Source organism: Schistocerca nitens, chromosome 8 (assembly GCF_023898315.1).
Source record: "Schistocerca nitens isolate TAMUIC-IGC-003100 chromosome 8, iqSchNite1.1, whole genome shotgun sequence".
Lineage (NCBI taxonomy): Eukaryota > Metazoa > Arthropoda > Insecta > Orthoptera > Acrididae > Schistocerca > Schistocerca nitens.
In genome coordinates this window covers 96,572,486-96,595,438 of record NC_064621.1, presented here as the reverse complement: position 1 = coordinate 96,595,438, position 22,953 = coordinate 96,572,486, and the positions used below count along the sequence as shown (strand labels likewise).

The following is a 22,953-nucleotide window of genomic DNA, read 5'->3' as shown; positions in this document are numbered from 1 at the left end:
CATACCCAGGGTAAACTTTGCCAATATCGCGTAGAAATATCGGTAGAGTGTCGCATGCGTCGACTTTCCCCTGCAAACGCAAGTTGTCAAAGTATATGTACTGCAACAAATACAGTTCGTCCCTCTGTCCTGGACGTCCTTCTCTTTTTATGGTTGGCTTCACAGACTTCCACAGGCGTTCTATGTTCTGGGTATGGACACTGGGGTCATCTGAAGAGACAAACTCGACAGAGTGGTTCACAAATTCGTGCTCGAACCCTTCAGCTTTGAGACTCTGGTGTGACCGAAACCTGTCGGTAATGACTTTTGTTCCTGGCGGTATGAAATGCTTTATAAGACCCACTAGAGTCACCTTGTCTCGCGACAATACCCTGACAACGAAACACTTGCGTGACTCCCTTTCTATCCCACCAAAAACCCAAATATGATCTACTTCACTTTTAGAAGGTCTTCCTCTCTAATTCTTTCGTCTAGCAATGTGAGACTCGTCTACTTCCACTATTTTATTCGGTCCACCAATTGGCACACTGTCATTTGTCACTATGACGTAGCACACTTCTCGGCAAAACCCGAAGTAATCACAGATGGTATTCGCCGATAGCTCAGTTTCTGATGCTGTTGCTTGCTGAGTGTAATCACGAATCCAGCACGACACAAGAATTACGCTCTTCTCAATCGATAATTTAGAGGACTAGAACCACGTATTTTTCCTGATGCGGGTTCGCTTTCCACAAAGTCCGCAGTGAAATTGCAACGGAATCTCAGTTTCCGCACTCCTCTTACGCAGTTTCACAGACTTCGCAGCACCAGAGTCAATACAGTCTCTCCTGTCGTCGTCCGGCAGAAGTCCATATTTCCGGGAAAAAGTCAAACATTTGTCTCCACTGCATATGCACGGAATTAGAGTTTTCCATGTGAGGCAATCCGCAGAAGAAACTTGAGAAGTAGCACACATTACACTCGCTATGAAGAGAAACTGATACAAATGACGATCACAAGTAATTTATCATAATGCGCGCTACGTGACTTCCATAATCGATTTACTATCGCAACTTCGATATGTATCGTTTGGAGCGCTCCAACTTCGATGGGCAATCATTCTTGGAAATTACCCAAGATACGATCTCTTCTTTCAATTTCTAGGCGTCACAACAGCGGGATTCCCAACTGAAGTGGGAGCCTCTTTATCATTCGTGACTCTCGTCATTGTCGCTGTAGAGATGTTCAATGCTTCTACCAGCCTGTCAGTCATTGTACTCACTGGTATCAAAGGCCCACTACTGCCCATTTCCCTTTCAAAGTAAACACGCAATCTGTGCATAAATTCACGTGCTGGAGATTTCAGCGAAGCTCCTATTCCAGAAGTCCTCTTCTCTGTACTACAGGAAGCCATTTTCCAAACACGTAGCAAGAAACTCACAGAATTACTGGAATACACACGTAAACACACACAAGCCTGAACGAAGCAAGTTGCGCCACTGACTGAAAGCAGTAATCGCCTAGCGCTACGGCAGCACTGGGGCGTTGCCACGGTAACGTAAACAAAATCTCGTGAGCTGACTGCCCGCCGCGGACGCACGCAGAAGCAAGTGCGCCAAGGCTTTTAGAGCTCTTCTCTTGCTGTACATAGTAGTAAACGATCAACAAGTTAAAATACCATGCCTGATGCTTTGCTTCTACTACATCAAGAGCGAAAATGCAGTAAGCGATAAAGTTTTTGGTTTCATTATTTTGAGGGGGCGTCGGCGAGAAAAAGGTTCAAAAATGTTTGGAATTATGTTTAAGTTTGTTGAAAGTCGCTAAGTGCTCTCATTGTCAAATACTGAGTGAACATAGTCTGGGTTATTTCTGTGGCACGAATTGCGCTGCCATTTAAAATTTTTTTGAATGGATCGATAATTATATGAAATATTGTCCGCCCCAATAACGCCGGCACGGTAACTCAGCGTGTTCGGTCAGAGGGTTAGTAACCGTCTGTAATAAAAAAAAACGGAGTTAATGGATCAACGACCAACTGAAACGGGTGTCTTGAGACGTCCGCCACGAGCAGCTACAACGAACGAAAACGAACAAAATGACAGTAAAAAAAAAGTAGCTGAGTGGTCAGCATGACGGATTCCCGTCGTACGGGCCTGGGTTCGGTTCCCGGCTGGGTCGGGAATTTTCTCAGCTCAGGGACTGTGTGTTGTACTGTCTTCATCATCATTTCATCCCCATCCGGCGCGTAGGTCGCCCAATGTGCCGTCGAACGTAATAAGACCTGCACCAAGGCGGCCGGACCTGCCCCGCAAAGGGCCTCCCGGCCAATGACGCCAAACGCTCATTTCATTTCCATTTATGAAATATTTAAAATCAAATATTTGTTGCTCCTAGAAGTCGTCAGATAGGCGGCCTGCAACTGGAACACTGATGTCAGTTTTAGCCGCTTAGTGATATGCGTAGTTCTCCATGGAAAATGTTAAATACAGGAACAAAAAAATATTCGGTACCTTCAAAGTATAGTTATCAAAAATGGTTCAAATGGCTGTGGGCGCTATGGGAGTTAACATCTGAGGTCATCAGTCCCCTAGAACTTAGAACTACTTAAACCTAACTAACCTAAGGACATCACACACATCCATGCCCGAGGCAGGATTCGAACCTGCGACCGTAGCGGTCGCGACGTTCCAGACTGAAGCGCCTAGCACCGCTCGGCCACATCGGCCGGCGTACTGTTATCACGAAGCGAAGTGTGTGCACTTGAGGCATGCACGGATGGCTGAACACTGGGTGTTTGTATGCAGATTCTGAACTCTGTTCGATAAGAATTTGTTAATTACCACCGATGATCAGACTAACATACATTTTGCTCAGAAACTTTCCTGGCACCAACGGAACCCGACTGGTTGAACTTGTTGACAGACGTCACAATCTTAATCACAATCTAACTACAGAAACCCCTAGTTCTTTGCACTACCCCACATGTCACTGCCCGTTCGTCGTCGCGTTTCAGAACAGGAAAGCATCGACTCGCTCCACATACCTAACACACAATCGACACGTGCGCGCGCGTTAGTCCATTAAGCCGGTGTAGCCGTCCTAACTGATTCAGCGCACGCTGAAAAGCAGGCAGCGGGCCGATACACGTACAGCCGGGCAGCCACCTGTAAAGTCAGCTGACGTCACACGGCAGCCAGTTTGCGCTGAAGCAGCAGGCCGAAGCGATTAACATCGGCTGCCCTTCTCCCGTCCAATGGAGCCCCTGCATGCGGCCGTGCTCGATACGGCGTAGAGGTTTCCTAGTCGTGCGCGCTCACTTGGCGACCGGATAAACACCGCTACCCCACACGTCCACCAGTCAGCAGCCACGCCCTCACTGACGAGGAGGGCAAGGCAAGTGTCAGCACCCGATTTCCCAGAAACTACGCTCATTGCAAGAGGAACCAAAAGAAGTGAACACGTGTCTCTATTTATCCGTAGGCACTCGACCGCTTCTGAGTAAACGACCGTCAAAATTATTCGACGTACTTTAAATGTCTTTTTAACTCAAGATGAGCTCAGCTTATCTGGGGGCATTGGGTTTAGTTTCGCTGCCTCTCACTTTGCGTTCCTTGTTTGAAACGCGATGACTGTTTGTTTTTTAATGTTTTATTTTATTTCACTCTCTTCATTTATCTAGCGATGTCCGTAAAAGGTTATTACACGAATGTATCTTATCGACATATGGAATACAAAGTCGTTATATTAATTCTAATTGTAACTGGGTTTCACAATAAGTGGCACCCATTCATTATATTATAGCATGTATGGTGTTTTCAAGTGTGCTACAGAAGAATGCTGAAGATTAGATGGGTAGATCACATAACAAATGAAGAGATACTGAATAGAATTGGGGAGAAGAGGAATTTGTAGCACAACTTGATTAGAAGAAGGGGTCGGTTGGTAGGACACGTTCTGAGGAATCAAGGGACCACCAATTTAGTATTGGAGGGAAGCGTGGAGGGTAGAAATCGTAAAGGGAGGCAAAGAGATGAATACACTAAATCAGATTCAGAATAATGTCGGTTGCAGTAAGCCGGCCGCTGTGGCCGCTGTGGCAGAGGGAATGAGTGCAGAATTATTTAAAGGCTGATTTGTTACTAGTTTCCCCGGCCGAATTGGCCAAGCGGTTCTAGGCGCTACAGTCTGGAACCGCGCTGCTGCTACGGTCGGAGTTTCGAATCCTGCCTCGGACGTGGATGTATGTGATGTCCTTAGGTTAGTTGGGTTCAAGTAGTTCTAAGTCTAGGGGACTGATGACCTCAGATGTTAAGTCCCATAGTGCTTAGAGCCATTTTTGGTTGCAGTAATTATTCAGAGATGAAGAGGATTGCACAGGATAGAGTAGCATGGACAGCTGCATCAAACCAGTCTCTGAAGTGAAGATCACAACAACAACAACAACAATCTTTTTAAATTCCCATATTCTTACATTTCGTTCCTATATCAATTCTTACATTTAATTCTTATGTTTATTCTTCAGACACTGATCATAGAAACTTTCGAAACTCAGGATTCCGGACATCACGATCATTACGTGGAGTCAGGTTTTCCACAGCGACATTTCTTTGTATGAATCTTCCTCGCGGAACAAACGTCGTTCACATTGCTGAACATTTCATGTGTTGACAATAATTTCGCAGCAAACGACACTCAAAGAATCACTTTTTCGAAAACTGGCACTTGCAGTATTGATTATGAATGAAGATACACTACAGGTATTTCACCGAAACAATTTTAATAACAGTTCCATTCATTCATTTTTTTATTTTTCTCTGTTTTTTTTTAATTCATTTACCATACATACAATTATTTGACGAATAAGGACAACGTTTTTTGAATATGCATTGGAAAACATTCGTGTAGTAACTTTCTGCGGACATGGGCAACTTAACGAAACAAACAATGAAAATATTAAGAATTGGGTTTCGAACACGGGACGCAGAAGTGTAAAGCCGCGATGCTAACCACCGTGCCACCGATTAATTTAAGTTGTTTACTCGCTAAAAGGCATATAAATTACCCTAAAAATTTAACCGTCGTTCCCTCAGAAACGGTCGAATATCTACAGATAAGCCGAGACACGTTTTCGCTTATTTTGACTGCTCTTCCACTGAGCAAAGTTTGTGAGAAATCGGGTTATCGCACTTACCGTGTTCTCCTCTGAGTCCTGCCCTGCGATCTCTCTGGACACCCATATTTCAAACTTCAGTTGTCTGAGACTGCGGGCCTAAGAACCTCATGTTCGTTTCTTCCCTAGTTCAACTATTGCCCTGATTACAAAAATTTATTTGTGAGGAACTATAGACAAACCTATGGGGTTTGTTGCAAATGGTAGCTTAAATCTCAAAGCTTTTTATGAGTATACTTCAACATGTGTTCCGTTGTTTGCGCGTAGAACTTTTAGGGGATACTCAGTTTCTCTCCACGTCTTTTCCAACAGCTTTTCCGTCACCACCTTCACAGCATCTCGTCCGTAGTGCAACAGTTTGCACATCAGGACCTGTGAACTGGGCAATTTATCTTTAACGTAATCCCACAAAAAAGCCAAGAGGTGTTATCTCTGGTGAAATTGGTGGCCATGATGTTGGACGATATTTAGCAATCTACACTACTGGCCATTAAAATTGCTACACCACGAAGATGACGTGCTACAGAAGGGAAATTTAATCGACAGGAAGACGATGCTGTGATATGCAAATGATGGGCTTTTCAGAGCATTCACACAAGGTTGGCGCCGGTGGCGACTCTTACAAAGTGCTGACATGAGCAAAGATTCCAACCGATTTCTCATACACAAACAGCAGTTGACCGGCGTTGCCTGGTAAACGTTGTTGTGATGCCTTGTGTAAGGAGGACAAATGCGTACCATCACGTTTCCGACTTTGATAAAGGTCGGATTGTAGCCTATCGCGATTGCGGTTCATCGTATCGTGACATTTCTGCTCGCGTTGGTCGAGATCCAATGCCTGTTAGCAGAATATGGAATCGGTGGATTCAGGAGGGTAATACGGAACGCCGTGCTGGATCCCAACGGCCTCATATCACTAGCAGTCGAGATGACAGACATCTTATCCGCATGCCTGTAACGGAGTAGGTATTAAAATCCATGGAGAAGAAATAAAAACTTTGAGGTTCGCCGATGACATTGTAATTCTGTCAGAGACAGCAAAGGACTTGGAAGAGCAGGTGAACGGAATGGACAGTGTCTTGAAAGGAGGGTATAAGATGAACATCAACAAAAGCAAAACGAGGATAATGGAATTAGTCGAATTAAGTCGGGTGATGCTGAGGGAATTAGATTAGGAAATGAGACATTTAAAGTAGAAAAGGAGTTTTGCTATTTGGAGGAGCAAAATAACTGATGATGGTCGAAGTAGAGGGGATATAAAATGTAGACTGGCAATGGCAAGGAAAACGTTTATGAAGAAGAAAAACTTGTTAACATCGTGTATAGATTTAAGTGTCAGGAAGTCTTTTCTGAAAGCACTTGTATGTAGTGTAGCCATGCATGGAACCGAAACGTGGACGATAAATAGTTTAGACAAACAGAGAATAGAAGCTTTCGAAATGTGGTGCTACAGAAGAATGCTGAAGATCAGATGGGTAGACCACGTAACTAACGAGGTATTGAATAGAATTGGGGAGTAGAGAAATTTATGGCACAACTTGACTAGAAGAAGGGAACGGTTGGTAGGACATATTCTGAGGCATCAAGGTATCACCAATTTAGTATTGGAGGGCAGCGCGGAGGGTAAAAATCGTAGAGGGAGACCAAGAGATGAATACACTAAACAGATTCAAAAGGATGTAGGTTGCAGTAGGTACGGGGAGATGAAGAAGCTTGCACAGGATAGAGCAGCATGGAGAGCTGCATCAAACCAGTCTTTGGACTGAAGACCACAACAACAACAAGTTTATAATGAATATGGGATCCATATCATATATACATTCCTTGCAAGTCTTGTACATGTATAACATAAGGAACAGCAAATTAGGTACGGTGGCGAACTGGGACGAAACACTGCGAAACGATTTAATTTTAATCTTGATAGTGTTGAGCTCTACAGCTAATAATAATATTAATGATTACTGAGAACCACCACGGCTATATTAATACATACTTATTGTGTCATGCCTGCTTTCGTTCCTTACAGCTCAGAACAATCCGGTTTCTGGAGTTGTGCCAGTGTCATGATTTAAGAGGCCTAGTTTTCTTTTGTAACATTAGAGGCAAAATCTGGAAATGACAGTTATACGACAACCTGGTGGAAGCATGGTGAAGCATCCGACACGGCATCCTGTGTACACTAGACTTACTACTCTTCAACACAGTCACAGTACAACGCCCGCATCTCGTGGTCGTGCGGTAGCGTTCTCGCCTCCCACGCCCGGGTTCCCGGGTTCGATTCCCGGCGGGGTCAGGGATTTTCTCTGCCTCGTGATGGCTGGGTGTTGTGTGCTGTCCTTAGGTTAGTTAGGTTTAAGTAGTTCTAAGTTCTAGGGGACTGATGACCATAGATGTTAAGTCCCATAGTGCTCAGAGCCATTTTCACAGTACAACAAAATAAATAGTTCAAAATCAAATGGCTCTGAGCGCTATGGGACTTAGCTGCTGAGGTCATCAGTCCCCTAGAACTTAGAACTACTGAAACCTAACTGACCTAAGGACATCACACGCATCCATGCCCGAGGCAGGATTCGAACCTGCCACCGTAGCGGTCGCGCGGGTCCAGACTGTAGCGCCTGGAACCGCTGGGCCACTCCGTTCAGCAATTAAATAGTTCGCAACCTCTCTGCGCCGAGTCTATTTCACTAGACCACAACAACAATTCTAGATAGCTAACCAGTACGACGTCATATGCAATAGCAAACTATTCCACTGTAGCAATGTGGGGCGTGTTTGAGTCCACAGGCAACGGCACGATTGCTCGATGAGTTCCGGCAATTTCACTGGCTCCTTGATGATCCGCACTGCACTTCTACGGCCGATGTCGATCGCGGTCATAGTTGAGGCCACCGCTGGGAGTGTTGCGAGCCCCTCAATTGCCCTGTCACCCTTCCCCCGCCCACCAGCACGACCACCGTCCGTGGAATCTAAAGTACAGAGTTTTTTTTCATTACAGGATTCTCATTCACGTCCAGAAGTCAACGGGCAGGCTTAAATTGTCTGGGATATTAGTTTCTTTTGTCAACAATAAAATTTAGTTCTTGTGTCACGTCTTAAAACTGACCAACTCACCTCCCCGCCCTGTACAAATTTCTGTGGACGCTTATGGTTTTGTGTGTGTGTGTGTGTGTGTGTGTGTGTGTGTGTGTGTTTCTGTGTGTGTGTTGAAACGTCCCCTTTGAACAACTATACATGACTGTGTTTAAACTGACACACAATATTTTCAGCGCAACGCAATCTGACTTTCAAAAATCCCTACAAAAGAATGGCCCTGACTAACATTAACCTATACCTTTCACAAATCACTTACCTCACCAAAAATCTTCGTTATTCGAACTACTGCAATACAGCGAGCGCCACTACTGCCAGCTAAATAAAAGATTCAAACTACTGAAGGCACTAACTACTAATAGGCATAGTTAGCAAATGAAAGATTTCGATAGAGAACAAACAATGTATTTACCTCAATAGTGTTCAAAAGTCGTAATATACATAGCAGTTCATGACATCCAGTCTTACAAATTTCAAAACTCCGCCATTTCTCTCCCCACATCCACCACTGCTGGCGGCTTACCTCCAACTGCGCAACGCTACGCGCTGTTAACAGCCAACTGCCCAACACTACAATGGCAGACAACAATGCAAACTAGCCACAGACTGCACACAGCACAGCCAGTGATTTTCATACAGAGCGCTACGTGGCGTTACCAATAAGAAAACCTAAACAGCCTACTTACAGTGTGTGTGTGGAGACATACACAGCAAAACATTGTGTGTGTGTGTGTGTGTGTGTGTGTGTGTGTGTGAAGACATACACAGCAAAACATTATGATTGTTCTGGATTAAGCTGTGTATCCTGGCTCTGACTGTTCATTAACTGCAGCGTTTTTGCGTGAACTAGCAGGTTCAGCTTTGTCAGTATGAAGTACTTCCAATATCGGTAACTGTACGCTCATCTTCTGCTGAGGAACCTACGTGTCGCTCGCACCTGCTACCGGTCAGCAGCAAGTGAATGGCATGGTATGGTGTTGCAGGTTCCTGGGGGAAGCGGGAACCCGGCTGGACCAACCTGAAGGGCCTGTGGGGGAAGCGCGCCGGCCCCTCCAACTGGAACAGACTGCCCGCCATGTGGGGGAAGCGCTCCGAGGAGGAATGAGCTGGTGAGTGAAGCACGACTCGCACACACACCACGTGGCTTACCCGACGACAATCGGCAAAAAGTGCTTCCTAATGACCGCGTAAACAGTTATTATAGTTAATTACGTTATTCATAATAAATCTTACGGTGAGGAAGGCATCAATAGAATATATATATATATATATATATATATATATATATATATATATATATATATATATGGCGTCCCAGAAGTGTGGTGACAAATTTCGAGGGCTTGTAGAGGGTGGCTTGTGTTTTTAGGAATAAATCGGTGAATCACTGATAGGACCTCACGTCTGAAAACTTCATCCAACAACATTACAGAGCGTCAGAGTTATATGCGTCGGCCCCGGCGCCTGCCTGTAGGCCACCCTTTCTGCAGCAAAGGTGACTTTGTAGCTGCAGACCGTAGGCGGAACGTCTCGCAATGTCGTTTGTTATTCTGCAATTGTGACTGATTACCATGATCGCCAGTGGAGGAGATGCAGCAAGCTGCTGCTGCTTATTTTTCTCCTGCACCCTCTAAAATCTCCAGTGTTTTTCGGTATACAGGACAAAAATAAACTGTGGTTGAAAACGAGCATCTGAAACCAACATCCACCAAGGCGACAGAGCATCACATTCATAGGAGACAAGGTCTGTCTATGTAGCAGCTAACTCCATCTGCTCCACTGGCGATGGTGGCAATCAGTCGCGAACACTGAGTAACAAACAACGTTGCTAGACGTAGGCGTGACTACAGTCTGCCAGCATACAACGTCACTTTTCCTGCCGAAGGGGCGGCCTACTAGCAGGCGCCAACGCTTACAGCTTGGACGCTCTGTAGCGTCGTAGGATGACGTTTCTGGGCATGGGCTCCTGTCCTTGATTTGTTCCTCAAGACACCCTCTACCAACATCGAAGTACGTCGCAACGTTTCTGGGTATATATATATATATATATATATATATATATATATATATATATATATATATATATATATATATATATATATATATATAAGAGAGACAATGTCCCAGAAATTCTGAGACTGCCTGACAAGCTGCCACCCAAAATTCTAAAAACTAAATATGGGAAAAATCATGAAGATTTGGAAATTTAATTAAGTACCTGAAACCTATCAGGAAACTGGCCTGTGAAATAGTAGTTACAAAATTCTGTGGCACTAAATAAAACCAGTTTTCAGGGCTTTAAACATCATCACTAATAAAAAAATACATCTCTAAATGTAACAAAGTGAGACGCTAAAAAATATCATCACGCAAGAGTGCCTTCATGAGGCTGAGACACTCATTTTAAACAGAAAGAGGGGCACAAAACGAATAGAAAGGAGAAAATGAAAAGGAATCCGGAAGATTTTACCTGTAAATTGTATTGAAGTAGGAACATACAGACTAAGAACAAATAAGGAACCTGAAAATTATACCAAAATTTACTCGGATACGAAAAAAATTCTATTTGCATATTACAATAGAGCCATCCTGGTTATCTAGACATGTTATGGAAGTTTATGAAACACACAGTAACACTAACATCGAAACAATGAAATTGATGGGTGCAGTTCAAGAAGATCTGAAGGAAGTATTAACCAAAGAACTTGATTACCAGACAGAAAATTTTTAGATAGAAAATTCATGACTGGACTACTGGCCTGCCAGAAAATCCCAGGAAAAGTGGAATAACTTGTCTGACCACGCAAACGAGCCAATTCTGAGAGAATGAAAGCAAAGTTGCCACAAATAAAGTGTAAACAAAACCTTGACAAGTCCCTTGTTGTACATCGCATGGTCCAGTAGGGCCCAAATATGGATTAATTTGTACGTAGAAAAAATATTTATGTAGCTACATCCTGGCCGTTTGCAGTCCTTCTTCTGTATAAACGAATAATTATTTCTGTTCAAGAGTTCCTCTCTAGTGTACGAGGTCTTCAGGAGAAATAGTTTTAATCTACATTCGAAACCAGTTCTGGTATTTGTCACACATTTTGTTTCCTTAGGAGACTGTAAAAGAGTTTTAAAGCTACATATTTCAATACTTTCTGTCCCAAAGTTAGATTTATTAGAGGGTAATGCAGATCATTCTTCTTTCTAGTGTTGTTGTGCATATCTCTGTTGTTCTCAAACCCAAATGAACTGTTGATAATAAAATTCGTAAGTGAATAAATGTACTGCGAGGCTGTGGTTGATATTCGCAGCTGCTTAAAGAGATGCATGATATATATGTGTGTGAGAGGGCCATACAAAATTCAATTCCTTTCTTTTGTGCAATTAGAACTTTTTTTCGTAAGTGAGCAGTTGCCGTTGTCATTGACACCAAAATCTTCTTAGTTGTGAGGTCGCGACATAATCCTCCTCAAAACTTGAATAAGAAGAGGAAAAAGAAAAATAATGCAACAGCTCAGAAGATTCTATCGTCAACCTTCACTTGATACAACAGAATGTAACATGAGTGCTACCGTTCGTAAATGATTTGCGGTGTAAGATTGGATACAACCTGTCAATTTTTGCTAATAATATAACCTGTGACTTAATCTCTGGTGAAACGAAAGCAGTCAACGATGTGATACTATCTGGAGGAAATATGAGCTTGGTACAAATATTGCTTGCTTGATTTACATGCAAAGAAATGTAGCGACGTCGACTTCAGAGAAAAGGATGATCGGAATGTAGAGCTGACCGGTCGTATAAGTTCAGTCGTTTGTTAAACAAATGTCACGCAGCAGTTCACTCTCCAAAACGATCAAGTTTCAAGTGAATTTTCAAATTTGATAGTTCTGATTTTCCACTGTTTCGTAGAATCATACTTTTTTGGGTGTTTATCTTGTAAGAGGACAACCCTTCTGCTCGTATTCTGAGTACATGAAGGTATGCCTCCAGAAACGTGCCAAAAATAAGTGTCCTCTTCTACAAACAGTTTAGTTCCAAGAATGATTTCTGACGCAGTCTGACTGTAATTCAAAAAAGAAACGAGCACCACGAAGGGCAGTTAGGGTTGACGCTTCGCTCAACAGAAAAAACAGCGCTCACAAATAAATATTTTAATGATTTCGTATGATCACAGTCACTCGTAATAAGTTTGCAATCTAATTGAAGAACTTGTAGATGAACCGCGTCGTAGGCCAGTGATTTGCTATAAGCATGTGTGGCTGGGTCTGTTAAGCTAACGCTCTGTACCAAAAAGCCTGTCATCTACACATGCACAGCAGTCGTGTTTCCCATAATATGATATACTGCCAGCTTCCTCGGTATCTGCACGTGGTCTGTTAATTGTAAAGATGAAAAGAAGTGTTAAGACGTTCTGTTGATTGCAGTTCTTAAAATGTGAATATTGACTGTAATAGTGGCTCACTTTGAATAGTATTCCAGCTGACGGCAGAAAACGTGTGGAGGTACGTGCTGTAGTTGGATACAATTTGCAACATGCACACAATATCACGAAAGTAATAGCATACTTAAATATTAATCTAGCAGTGACATGGGAATATGGGTAAATCTCATAAACGATTCAAATGAAAATTATTGCCGGCTAGTGTGGCCAGCGGTTCTAGGCGCTTCAGTCTGGAACCGCGCGACCACTACGGTCGCAGGTTCGAATCCTGCCTCGGGCATGGATGTATGTGACGTCCTTAGGTTAGTTAGGCTTAAGTAGTTATAAGTTCTAGGGGACTGATGACCTCAGATCTTAAGTCCCATTGTGCTTAGAGCCATTTTCTGAAAATTATTTCATCTAAAAGATAATCCCTGCTCAAGGATGTTTACAGTCGCCTGTGCCTGAGACATGTGACATAATGGAACACCTCAAAAGAAAAAATTCAACAACAAGAATTCTACATGTGTTGGAAAATATTGGAAACATTTCACTAAACGAGAGTGTGATGAATTCAACAAGTTATTATTCGGATGGAGTAACGCAAACCCGATTCTTTACCATGTGCCCCGAAAACTAACCATCTCACTGCATAGGTAACGTTATGTTTGAACAAAGATAAACACAAAGCAGTGATCTGGAAATGGTGCTAATAATAGGCCGAGCAGCGTGATGCAAGCCGGAATCACACCACACATTTGTAAAACGTAGCCCGAGAATAACTAATGACCCGAGAATAACCAACACACAGAAACTTCAAGACAACTTAGATATTACGCGTTCACGGCAGGGTCACAGAACCCGGCACCCAGAGTAGACTAGAGGAACACACAGACGGGCTCACTTCTCCTTGTTCAGCCCTGCAACTCACCAAAATATTTCAAATCAGATGCCCCACCTGAACTCGTCAAAAGACTATGATAGTTTCAGTAATCGACTGTTTGGTAAGGAAACATCTTTGCAGCATGCTTGGGATACAGAACACACAGAAGAAAGAATAGCGTTGAAAGTTTCCACAGTGACAAACGACTGTCAACCTGTTTGTGTACTTTGTATCCTTGTGAGAACTGGCCCAGTACAAGGGCTATTTTTGCTTTCAGCCTTGCGTCGCTCGCGAAATGGAAAAACAACAGTGAACATCAAAACTTTTATATTTTCAACATTTAGCTGCACCTTGGGCTACTTCTTGCTCATAGCCGCGGCTCCGACTTAGACATCTGTCGTAGCGTGGTACAAACTTTCGAATACCCTCGTCATACAAGGCAGCTTATCGTACTTTCCTCCAGTTCCCTACACGGGCCTGCAGCTCGTTGCCTGTGCCAAGATGCTGACTTCATACACAACGGTTCATGTGAGTGAAGAGATGAAAATCAGAGGGGTTCAAGTCGGGGCTGTATGTTAGGTGAACGAATACCTTCCCATCGAAAACGCTACAGGAGCATCGCTTTTGCACCTGCAGTGTCCGACCGAGCATTTTTGTGAAGAGGGAAACACACGACAGTTATGTTATGTGGGCTGCACGAAATCAGGCGGAATCCCCCAGCAGCCACTTCAAACTTGGCGGGAGACGTTATTGTTCTGAGCATCTCTATGTATTCACTATGCACTGAGAACTGAAAAGTGCGATGTGATGCGATAGACAGGCATACTAGAGACACTGCGTAACACATCCGCACAAAATTTCATCAGATGTTCACTGTGTTTTTAATTTCGCTACCGATCGGAGACTGAAAAAACAAAATTGCGCTCGTACTGCTCTCCCATTGCCAGCCATTAAATTCTCAGCTTTCTTCATTTTAGGTCGAGGAATGGAATACACTGAAACTGAAGTTTACCAACGAAAGAAACAAATTATAAAATGTCTGTATGAGCTGAAAAGCATAATTGTTGAAAAGTGATATCGTTTGTGGAATCGACTTGGGCAACTGCCAAGCGGAACTGCTACTTTACACGGAAAAGCACTAATAATTGTCATAGCATTATATGGTACTCAGGAGAGCGTCACAGAAGGTGCGAAAGATATCACCTGACAGCCACTCCAAAGAAGACTGTATTTATAACACGAAATGCAATCCAGAAATTTTCAAGTACTGGTTTTTAAAATAGGCAATATCGTCCAGACATGTCGTCTCCGTAGGTCTTATGAAGCTAACGCTAGAAAAGTAACATGTCGCACAGAGGCATGTAATATATCTTTTCTCCCACCTTGCAATCTTGACCTTAACTGGGAAAAAACGTTAATTTATGTTATAATTATCCTTCCACTGACTCTGCAGTGACTTGTGCAGCGGCTATAGGCGACAGCTGCTATCACCCAGATATCCTCGAACTCTCGACGCACAAGGTACACACTCGCATGAGACATATAAGGAGTCTGTCAGTGAATCATTGTATATGTACAGTAGTGCTACGGTGCTGCGCCCAATCTCGCTGAAGTGATTCTGCGGCACGCCTTGGCATACAACACTGTCAGCCCTCACGTATGAACGAACGGCCTGAGCACAAAATACGTCCCGTCTTGCCAGAGAGATCACGTGAAAGAGCGAATACACGTGCTGACGGCCTCCGTGGCTTTTAGGCAGCGTCGTCTGTTCGAACAGTAGAAGTCGCGGATTTTAATACGATTCAGGGTCTTTAACGCCTTCCTGCTATGTACGTCTTGCGTGTGCCCCACCATATCGATGGAAGACGATAGGGTCTACTTTAATGTGGTTTGTATTCTCTAGACATCCAAATGTTACAAAACAAAGTAATTACCGAGGCAGCTTTGTGGCTGAGTGAATACGTCGTCCTTCAAAATAATAACAATAATAATAACCACAAAGTCCTGAACAGAACTGAAGAAAATTTAGACAAATACACGGACATCTGGAGTTTAGCCACAGAATGGCACAGCCCACCATTTCAAAATTTGGTGTGGATGTGTGCACTGCAATTTGCAACACTTTAAAGGCCCAGTACTTAAAGGTGCAATTGTGTTATTTTTTCGTGTTTGTGATATACATGTGACAGTCAGAGTTTTTTAGTCCTCGTCAGGTACGACTGTTTCCTTTCCTCGCCGGAGGGCGTCGCAGAAGTGCTCAAGAACCTGAACTAACAAACAGTCGCCAACTATCCCTTGAAACAAGTGTCAAGTAGGAAAGCTAGGATAAATTTTACAACCTCTCACAGAGGGCTTCACTGGAGCAGCGAAGACAAGATTAGACCAATCACAGCGTACACAGAGACATTTAAGATGTCTCTCCCCCTGCGTTCCGTGAGCGTACGGAACGGGAAGGAAGGCAAATATCCGGCATAACGAGAGATACCCTCTGCTACTCACTTCACAGATAGTGTTGTTATAAACTGCTTCCGGGTTTACAAGAACGCACATTGTTATTAACTTTCTCAATTATTGTTGCTGCTACAATTTTCCACACATCTGAATTTTGATTCGCATGGGCGATCGCCTCAGGTCCCAAACATTTATGTGCTACAAATGAGTACCCTTTCTTATAGTTTTAACAATATTGTGCCGGCCACTGTGGCCGAGGGGTTCCAGGCGCTTCAGTCTGGAACCACGTGACTGCTACGGTCGCAGGTTCGAATCCTGCCTCGGGCATGGATGTGTGTGGTGTCCTTAGGTTAGTTAGGTTTAAGTAGTTCTAAGTTCTAGGGGACTGATGACCTAAGATGTTAAGTCTCATAGTGCTCAGAGCCATTTGAACCATTTTTAACAACATTTTGTGCGCTGTATAAGTGATCACTTGTTGTTGGCTAAATCGCTATGCCTGGGATAGGCCTCAAATAAATGTGAGAAAAATATAAAGCAGTTTCGCACTTTCTTTTAGACTGGGCGTTGTAGAGGAAGAAAAGAACGAACAAACAAAAACAGTCTCACAATCGAATACTGCGAGGCTTGGAGCGACGAGATGATGACTGACAGTTTCCATTTCTCGCAGAACGGTCCTCGCCCAACGCCAGCTTTCTGCGGCAGATGCTATCAGCGGCGACCCAGGAATATCCTAGCAGACTACACTTTGCTTAACGTCTCCCAGAGAGGAAATTGGACGCGCGCGGACGGGTTTTAACCGCAACGACCTCGCTAATGCCTCCTTGTTACCACATTCTGCTAATCATAAAGGTGCCTCCCTCCTAGCACAATTCCTGTCCTCCCATTTCAGATCCACTCTCCATTCAGTACAGTTTCAAGACACGAAACAGGCTGTATTCACTTTAGCTTGCCCGCTTACAACAGTAGAAGATAACGACACTATTTTTTTAATTCTTCGAGAGCCTCACCCTTTTGCCTCTGGTAGCTGCTCTTGGTGTACTCAAAACTTCGTGGACTAAACGAGGACGACTGCATTGACTGCGCCCTTACCTTCTGTTTCATTGTACGCAGCAGGTTCAAAAAAATGGTTCAAATGGCTCTGAGCACTATGGGACTCAACTGCTGTGGTCATAAGTCCCCTAGAACTTAGAACTACTTAAACCTAACTAACCTAAGGACAGCACACAACACCCAGCCATCACGAGGCAGAGAAAATCCCTGACCCCGCCGGGAATCGAACCCGGGAATACGCAGCAGGCATTTCACAACAGACCAATTAGAACGGATTTTTATTCTTCCACGTAGGAGACACAACTGGGCGGCAATACAAGTCAGTTATAGTTAAAAAGTCTTTCTCTTAGTGACATAGTATTACCTTCTCTTTTTCTTGCCTGCAAGATCTTCACTATCTCGTTAGATAAATTCGTTAAATTGTAAGAATGCGTGTTTCTATTCTCTCGGATATGTCCGGTTGGCTCAAATGGCTCTGAGCACTATGGGACTTAACATCTATGGTCATCAGTCCCCTAGAACTTAGAACTACTTAAACCTAACTAACCTAAGGACAGCACACAACACCCAGCCATCACGAGGCAGAGAAAATCCCTGACCCCGCCGGGAATCGAACCCGGGAACCCGGGCGTGGGAAGCGAGAACGCTACCGCACGACCACGAGATGCGGGCTCGGATATGTCCGTAGCTGTGATATACGAGGCCTGTTCAGAAAGTAAGCTCCGATTGATTGCCAAATTGAAACCACAGTGAACATCAGAAATGTTTTACTTGTAACAATTAGCTACACCTTTCAGCTACTTCTCTACGTAGTCGCCGTTCTGACTTAGACTTTTGTCATAGCGTTGTACCAACTTTTCAATAGCCTCATCATAGAAGGCAGCCGCCAGTGCTTTCCGCCAATTCTCCACGCTGGCCTACACCTCGTTGTCTGTGTCAAAATGTTGTCTTCAAAGACAGCGGTTCATGTGACCAGAGATGAAACTCAGGGGGAGACAATTGCGGACTGTATTGTGGGTAATCTCACATTTCCATTTGAAAACGATGCAGGAGCATCTTCATTGCCCCTGCAGAATGCGGCTGAGAATTGTCTTGAAGAAGAAACAGCACGACAGTTATGTAATGTTAGCTGCATAGCTTCAGGCGAAATTTCTCACCAGGCCCTCGTACTTGGCGGCAGACACTATTTTCTAGACATCTTTACGCACTCACTGCGAGCTCCGAAATGAGAAGAGCGACGTGATACTAGAGACACTACCCAACACATCTGTGCAAAGCTTTATCGGATTTTCATAGTCGTTTCCATTTCGCGACCGATCGGAGCTTACTTTCTGAACGCCCCTCGTATATTACGTAAATTGAAGGTCGGAGAGGGGGTGCGGAGGGGTGGGAGGGAAGAGGAAAGGAAAGGGAATGAACTGATGATACCAGCTGCAACGGAACTTTACGCGGAATCGGCGGCAACGAGTGAAAATGTGCTCCAGACCAGGATTCGAACCGGTGATCTCCTGCTTCCTAGGCAGCTGCGTTAACCACTGCGCCAGCCAACACAGTGTTTATTGCAAATGCGCGGACTAGCTCATCGCGCTCCCCAGCTGACCCACATTCCCACCCAGCGCCACCTCGCTGCAGTCCCTGTCCACGTCGTCCATGCTTACAAGTTTTAGATTCCCGTTGGATGTTGAATGACATTGTGCATTCCAGCTAAAGGTTATGGATTCACTGCATATTGAGGCGAATCAATTATTTGAATGCATCGGCTGTTAGGTGTGTACGGATAGCCAATGTATTTGCGGCAAACACTGTGTCCGGATGGAGCAGTTCTCAACGCAACTGCCTAGTGAGTAGAACATCATAGGTTCGAATCCCAGTCTGGCACACATCTCTCCCATCCTCTCCCATCCCAACCCACTACCGCACCTGTATTTTTGTATCGCACCTGCTCTCCATCTTCACATCCTCCATACCCTTTCCCAAGGTGGCTTCCACCAACTCCCCCTCCCTGATGATGTCCTTGTCCGTCCATCTACCCCTCCTACCAGCTCTGACTCTCCCCTCCCGCTCCCCCCTTTTCCCCCAGCTCTGTTTCTCCCTCCTCACCTTCCTTTTTCCCTCTCCTCTCTCACACGTCTCCCACTTCCACCCCTCTCCCGGGCTTCCAACCCTTCTCCTCTCTCCTTCCCCCACTCTCCCCTCTTTCTCCCACTGGCTCCACCCCCCTCCTGCCCGTCCTTCTACCTCTCTCTTTGACCTGTAGGCAGCCCCCCCCTTCGTCAGTGTGAGTGCTTCGCCTATGATTGTCACCAGTGTTTCCGTGCATCAGTGTCTCTCTGTCTGTGTACATTGTCTTTGTCAGTGTTTTCTACTACGTTCACGTCTCCACCTAGATGTCTTCATCTGTTCAACTGGTGCCACCCTTCATGTACAGTGCCTTCCGTCGAACGACTTGTAATTTCTTGTGCAGTGTTCCTCATATATTTACCATGCTTTTTATGCTTTCTCTGTCTTCCGTGTCTATATGTTGTATCTCTTGGCCGGAGAGCGGCGTATGTAGGCCACTGCCTCAGCTGAGGCATGAAATAACAATAAAGGGAAAAAACAGAAAACAAAATGTGGCACACATTTTAACATGTCACCAGCGATTCCAAATGAAGTTCCAATGCAGGTGATGTAGTCAGTTCCTTCCCTTTCCTTTCTCCCCCACCCACCTTCAATTTATGTAATATTTATCACAGCTGCGGATTCCGCTTAGAGTTTGTTCTTTTGGACATGTTGAAAGAACAGATGCCATGCATTCATCACTTGATTCACCTCAATGGGCAATAAATCTATAACCTTCAGTGCAGATACACATTTACGTTCGACCTCCAGTGGGAAACTGAGATTCTTGAGCATGGAGGACTTGCACGGGGACTACGAACAGATGGGGCTAGGTGGGAATGTGAGTGAGCTGGGAAGCGCGCCAAGATAATCTGCGAATTTGCCATTAATAGTGTGTCCACGTGATGCTATGGCTAACGCAACCACCTAGTAAGCAGGAGATCCTGGGTTCGAGTTCCAGTCTCGCACACACTTTCACTCGTTGCTGCCAATTTCACACGAAGCTCCCATGCAGCTGATACCATCAGTTCTTCCCTGTCCTTCCCTCTCCCATCCCCCCCCCCCTTTCACCTTCAATTTACATAACATTTGTTAAAACGTTTTCGACCAGCCGTTGTGACCAAACGGTTCTAGGCGCTTCAGTCCGGAACCACACGACTGCTATGGTCGCAGGTTCGAATCCTGCCTCAGGCATGGATGTGTGTAATGTCCTGAAGTTAGTTGGGTTTAAGTAGTTCTAAGTTCTAGGGGACTGATGACCTCTGATGTTAAGTCCCATAGTGCTCAGAGCCATTTGAACCATTTTAAAAGTTTTCGCATTTGTCTCGTTGTTGTGGTCTTCAGTCTGAAGACTGGTTTGAAGCAGCCTCCCCTTCACACCTCTTTGTCTCTGCATAACGACTGCAGCCTACACCCACTTGAAGCCTTAGGCTCCCTCTATAATTACCAACACACGATTCCTTGGTGGCTCAGGATGTGTCCTATACAGGGTGTAACAGGTAAAGTGCAAATATTTTTATTAGTGGTACTCTAATGTGGTCGTTTTTCCTCTGCATCAAACCGTCTCGCAACAACACATAACAGACTTTGAGACCAGATGTTTTCTGCACAAATATACTTCACCACTAAGTGTAGTGCGCCTGTCAGTACAGACTAACCGTTTTTTGGACATGTTTCCACGCTTCAACACCTGCAAGCTGCACAGGGGAAAAGTCGCATTAAGGGCTCGCTCTTGACTCATGTACTTGGAGCTACTAACCAACCTAAAAACATAAAGCTTGTAATGGCCATAATTACTAGTCTGTAAATGACTTAAATATTGATGTAATTTTATTCAGTACTCTTCCCTCAGTCCCCAGCAGAAATATTTGTGCTTTTACCTGTTACACCTTGTATATCGATCCCATCCTTTTCTTCGTTTCAATTTAGAATCTCCTTATTAGTTACTCGGTGTACCAACCCAATCTTCAGCAGTAGCACTACATTCCAAAAGCTTCTACCTGCTTCTTTTCTGAACCCTTTAGCTCCACATCTCACATCTGTGCAAAGCTGCCCTCAATAAAAATACCTTCAACAAAGACTTCCTAATATTTACGTTTACAATCGATGTTCACAATTCTTCTTTTGTGTCATCAAATTTCACTTATTCAGGAAAGCTTATGTTGCTATTCCTAATCTGCATTTTATATCCTTTCTACTTTGAGCATTTTCAGTTATTTTGTTGCCCAAATAATGAAACTGATCGACTATTTTTAGTATTTCGTGTTCTGATCTAATTCTGTCTGTATCACCTGTTTAACAGAAGTGAAATAAAGTTAACAGAATGTAGTCGAACGCATCTGTCTACGCCCAAGTATCATCATTTACAAAAATTCTTGCTCTGCTGCTTAATTTAATCTGCTCTACCTCCCTATTCTTGAAAAATTCTCATTACCTACACTTTCCAAATCGTACCTGAAGAGTCTGTTTCTCTCTAAGTTATATCTGTATTTACCTTGCGTCGTATAGGCTCCTGTGACTACATTTATGAAGTATTTTAAGACCATCCTAGCCATTTAAATTTCCTTATCGTTTAATAAAATATATTCAGTTCCATTTGCTTTCTATTTCCTTCCTTCTAAAAGAATGTCTTGAGGGCAAACAAATATTCTTCCTCCCTACATAGAACCTCTGCAACTTCTAGTATCCGAAGTTTGCTACTGAAGCCTCATTCCTTTCTGTTTCCCCTTCTTTTTTGATTAAAGTGCACCACTATAATCCTCCAATTCGTTTTGTTGTCATTTGTCATCCGTTGTAACTCATCCACTTCCTCAACAGAATGTGAATATGTGAAGTGTGATCACAACAGTTAGCTAAAAACTCTTGGCCATCGCCTCGGTGAATAAGATATCTCCACGTTAAGTACATCTGCAAGTGATCGAAATCACAATTTCTTCGATTTCTGGGAAACTATTAGCTTGTAACGCTGGTACATAAAAATAAAGTTTTCTGTGTTTCTGTTGTTCTAATGACAACACCGAACAAATTCTACTTGTTTTAATCGAAAACGGGAGCGTATTGACCTCATCCTTTTCACAGAAGCTACTTCTGATTGGCTCTAGGCTATAGTGGTGCGCACGTAAAGGGGCGGATGGTGGGGCAATGCTCCAGGCAATATCGTGATTCTACCACGTCTTCTGTACAGTGTGCATTTTGGGGCGCATGTATAACATTGTTCTTCTTCTTCTACTGCTACTACTAGTACTACTACTTCTTCTTCTACACTTCATGGACTAGACCAGCTTACCCCGTCCAGATAAAGTTATCCATCTCTCTCTCTCTGCGGAACGTATCACCCAGCTGCCGTCTTATGTGCAGACCTCTTATAACATGCTGAAGTTAGTCAAAATGGATGGGTCTCCAGGCTGTGGCCTCTCCTTGTAAGATGTCTTTACGGATTTCACCCCACTTTCCCACCAATTATTTGTAATAAAGTAACTTTTACAGTTTGAATAGAATAATGTGCGGTACTTGAACTTTCAGGCCAGTATGAACAGTCATAACATAATTGCTTGGGAGCTTACTGTGAACGAAACAAGACACGCACACGGTACGTCGCTAAATCGAATGGAGGAGGGGCGTGGGGCTTTTCTTATGTGATTTTGAGGTATCAATTGCCATGCCGTTTGTCCCAAAATCTGTAGTTTCCTATTACTATGGTGTTCTGAAGAAGAGGCACTGACGGTGCATTTAAAAATTCCAGCTAAGACATCCAGTAAATATGCCAAGTATTCACTTATGCTGCGGAAAATATTTCTGAGCACCGACACGTTGTGG

The 22,953-nt window shown here is 43.9% G+C and overlaps 1 protein-coding gene across 1 annotated transcript in view; it reads left to right on the top strand.

The window, feature by feature from the left end:
* The window catches only part of LOC126198830 (prothoracicostatic peptide-like), a 643,132-nt gene that overhangs the window by 559,902 nt on the left and 60,277 nt on the right, over positions 1–22,953 (top strand). Inside the window, exon 4 of the mRNA XM_049935403.1 lies at positions 9,223–9,348. Coding sequence (XP_049791360.1) covers positions 9,223–9,344 — 122 coding nt within the window. The 3' untranslated portion in view covers positions 9,345–9,348. The remainder of the gene's footprint in view (positions 1–9,222; positions 9,349–22,953) is intronic.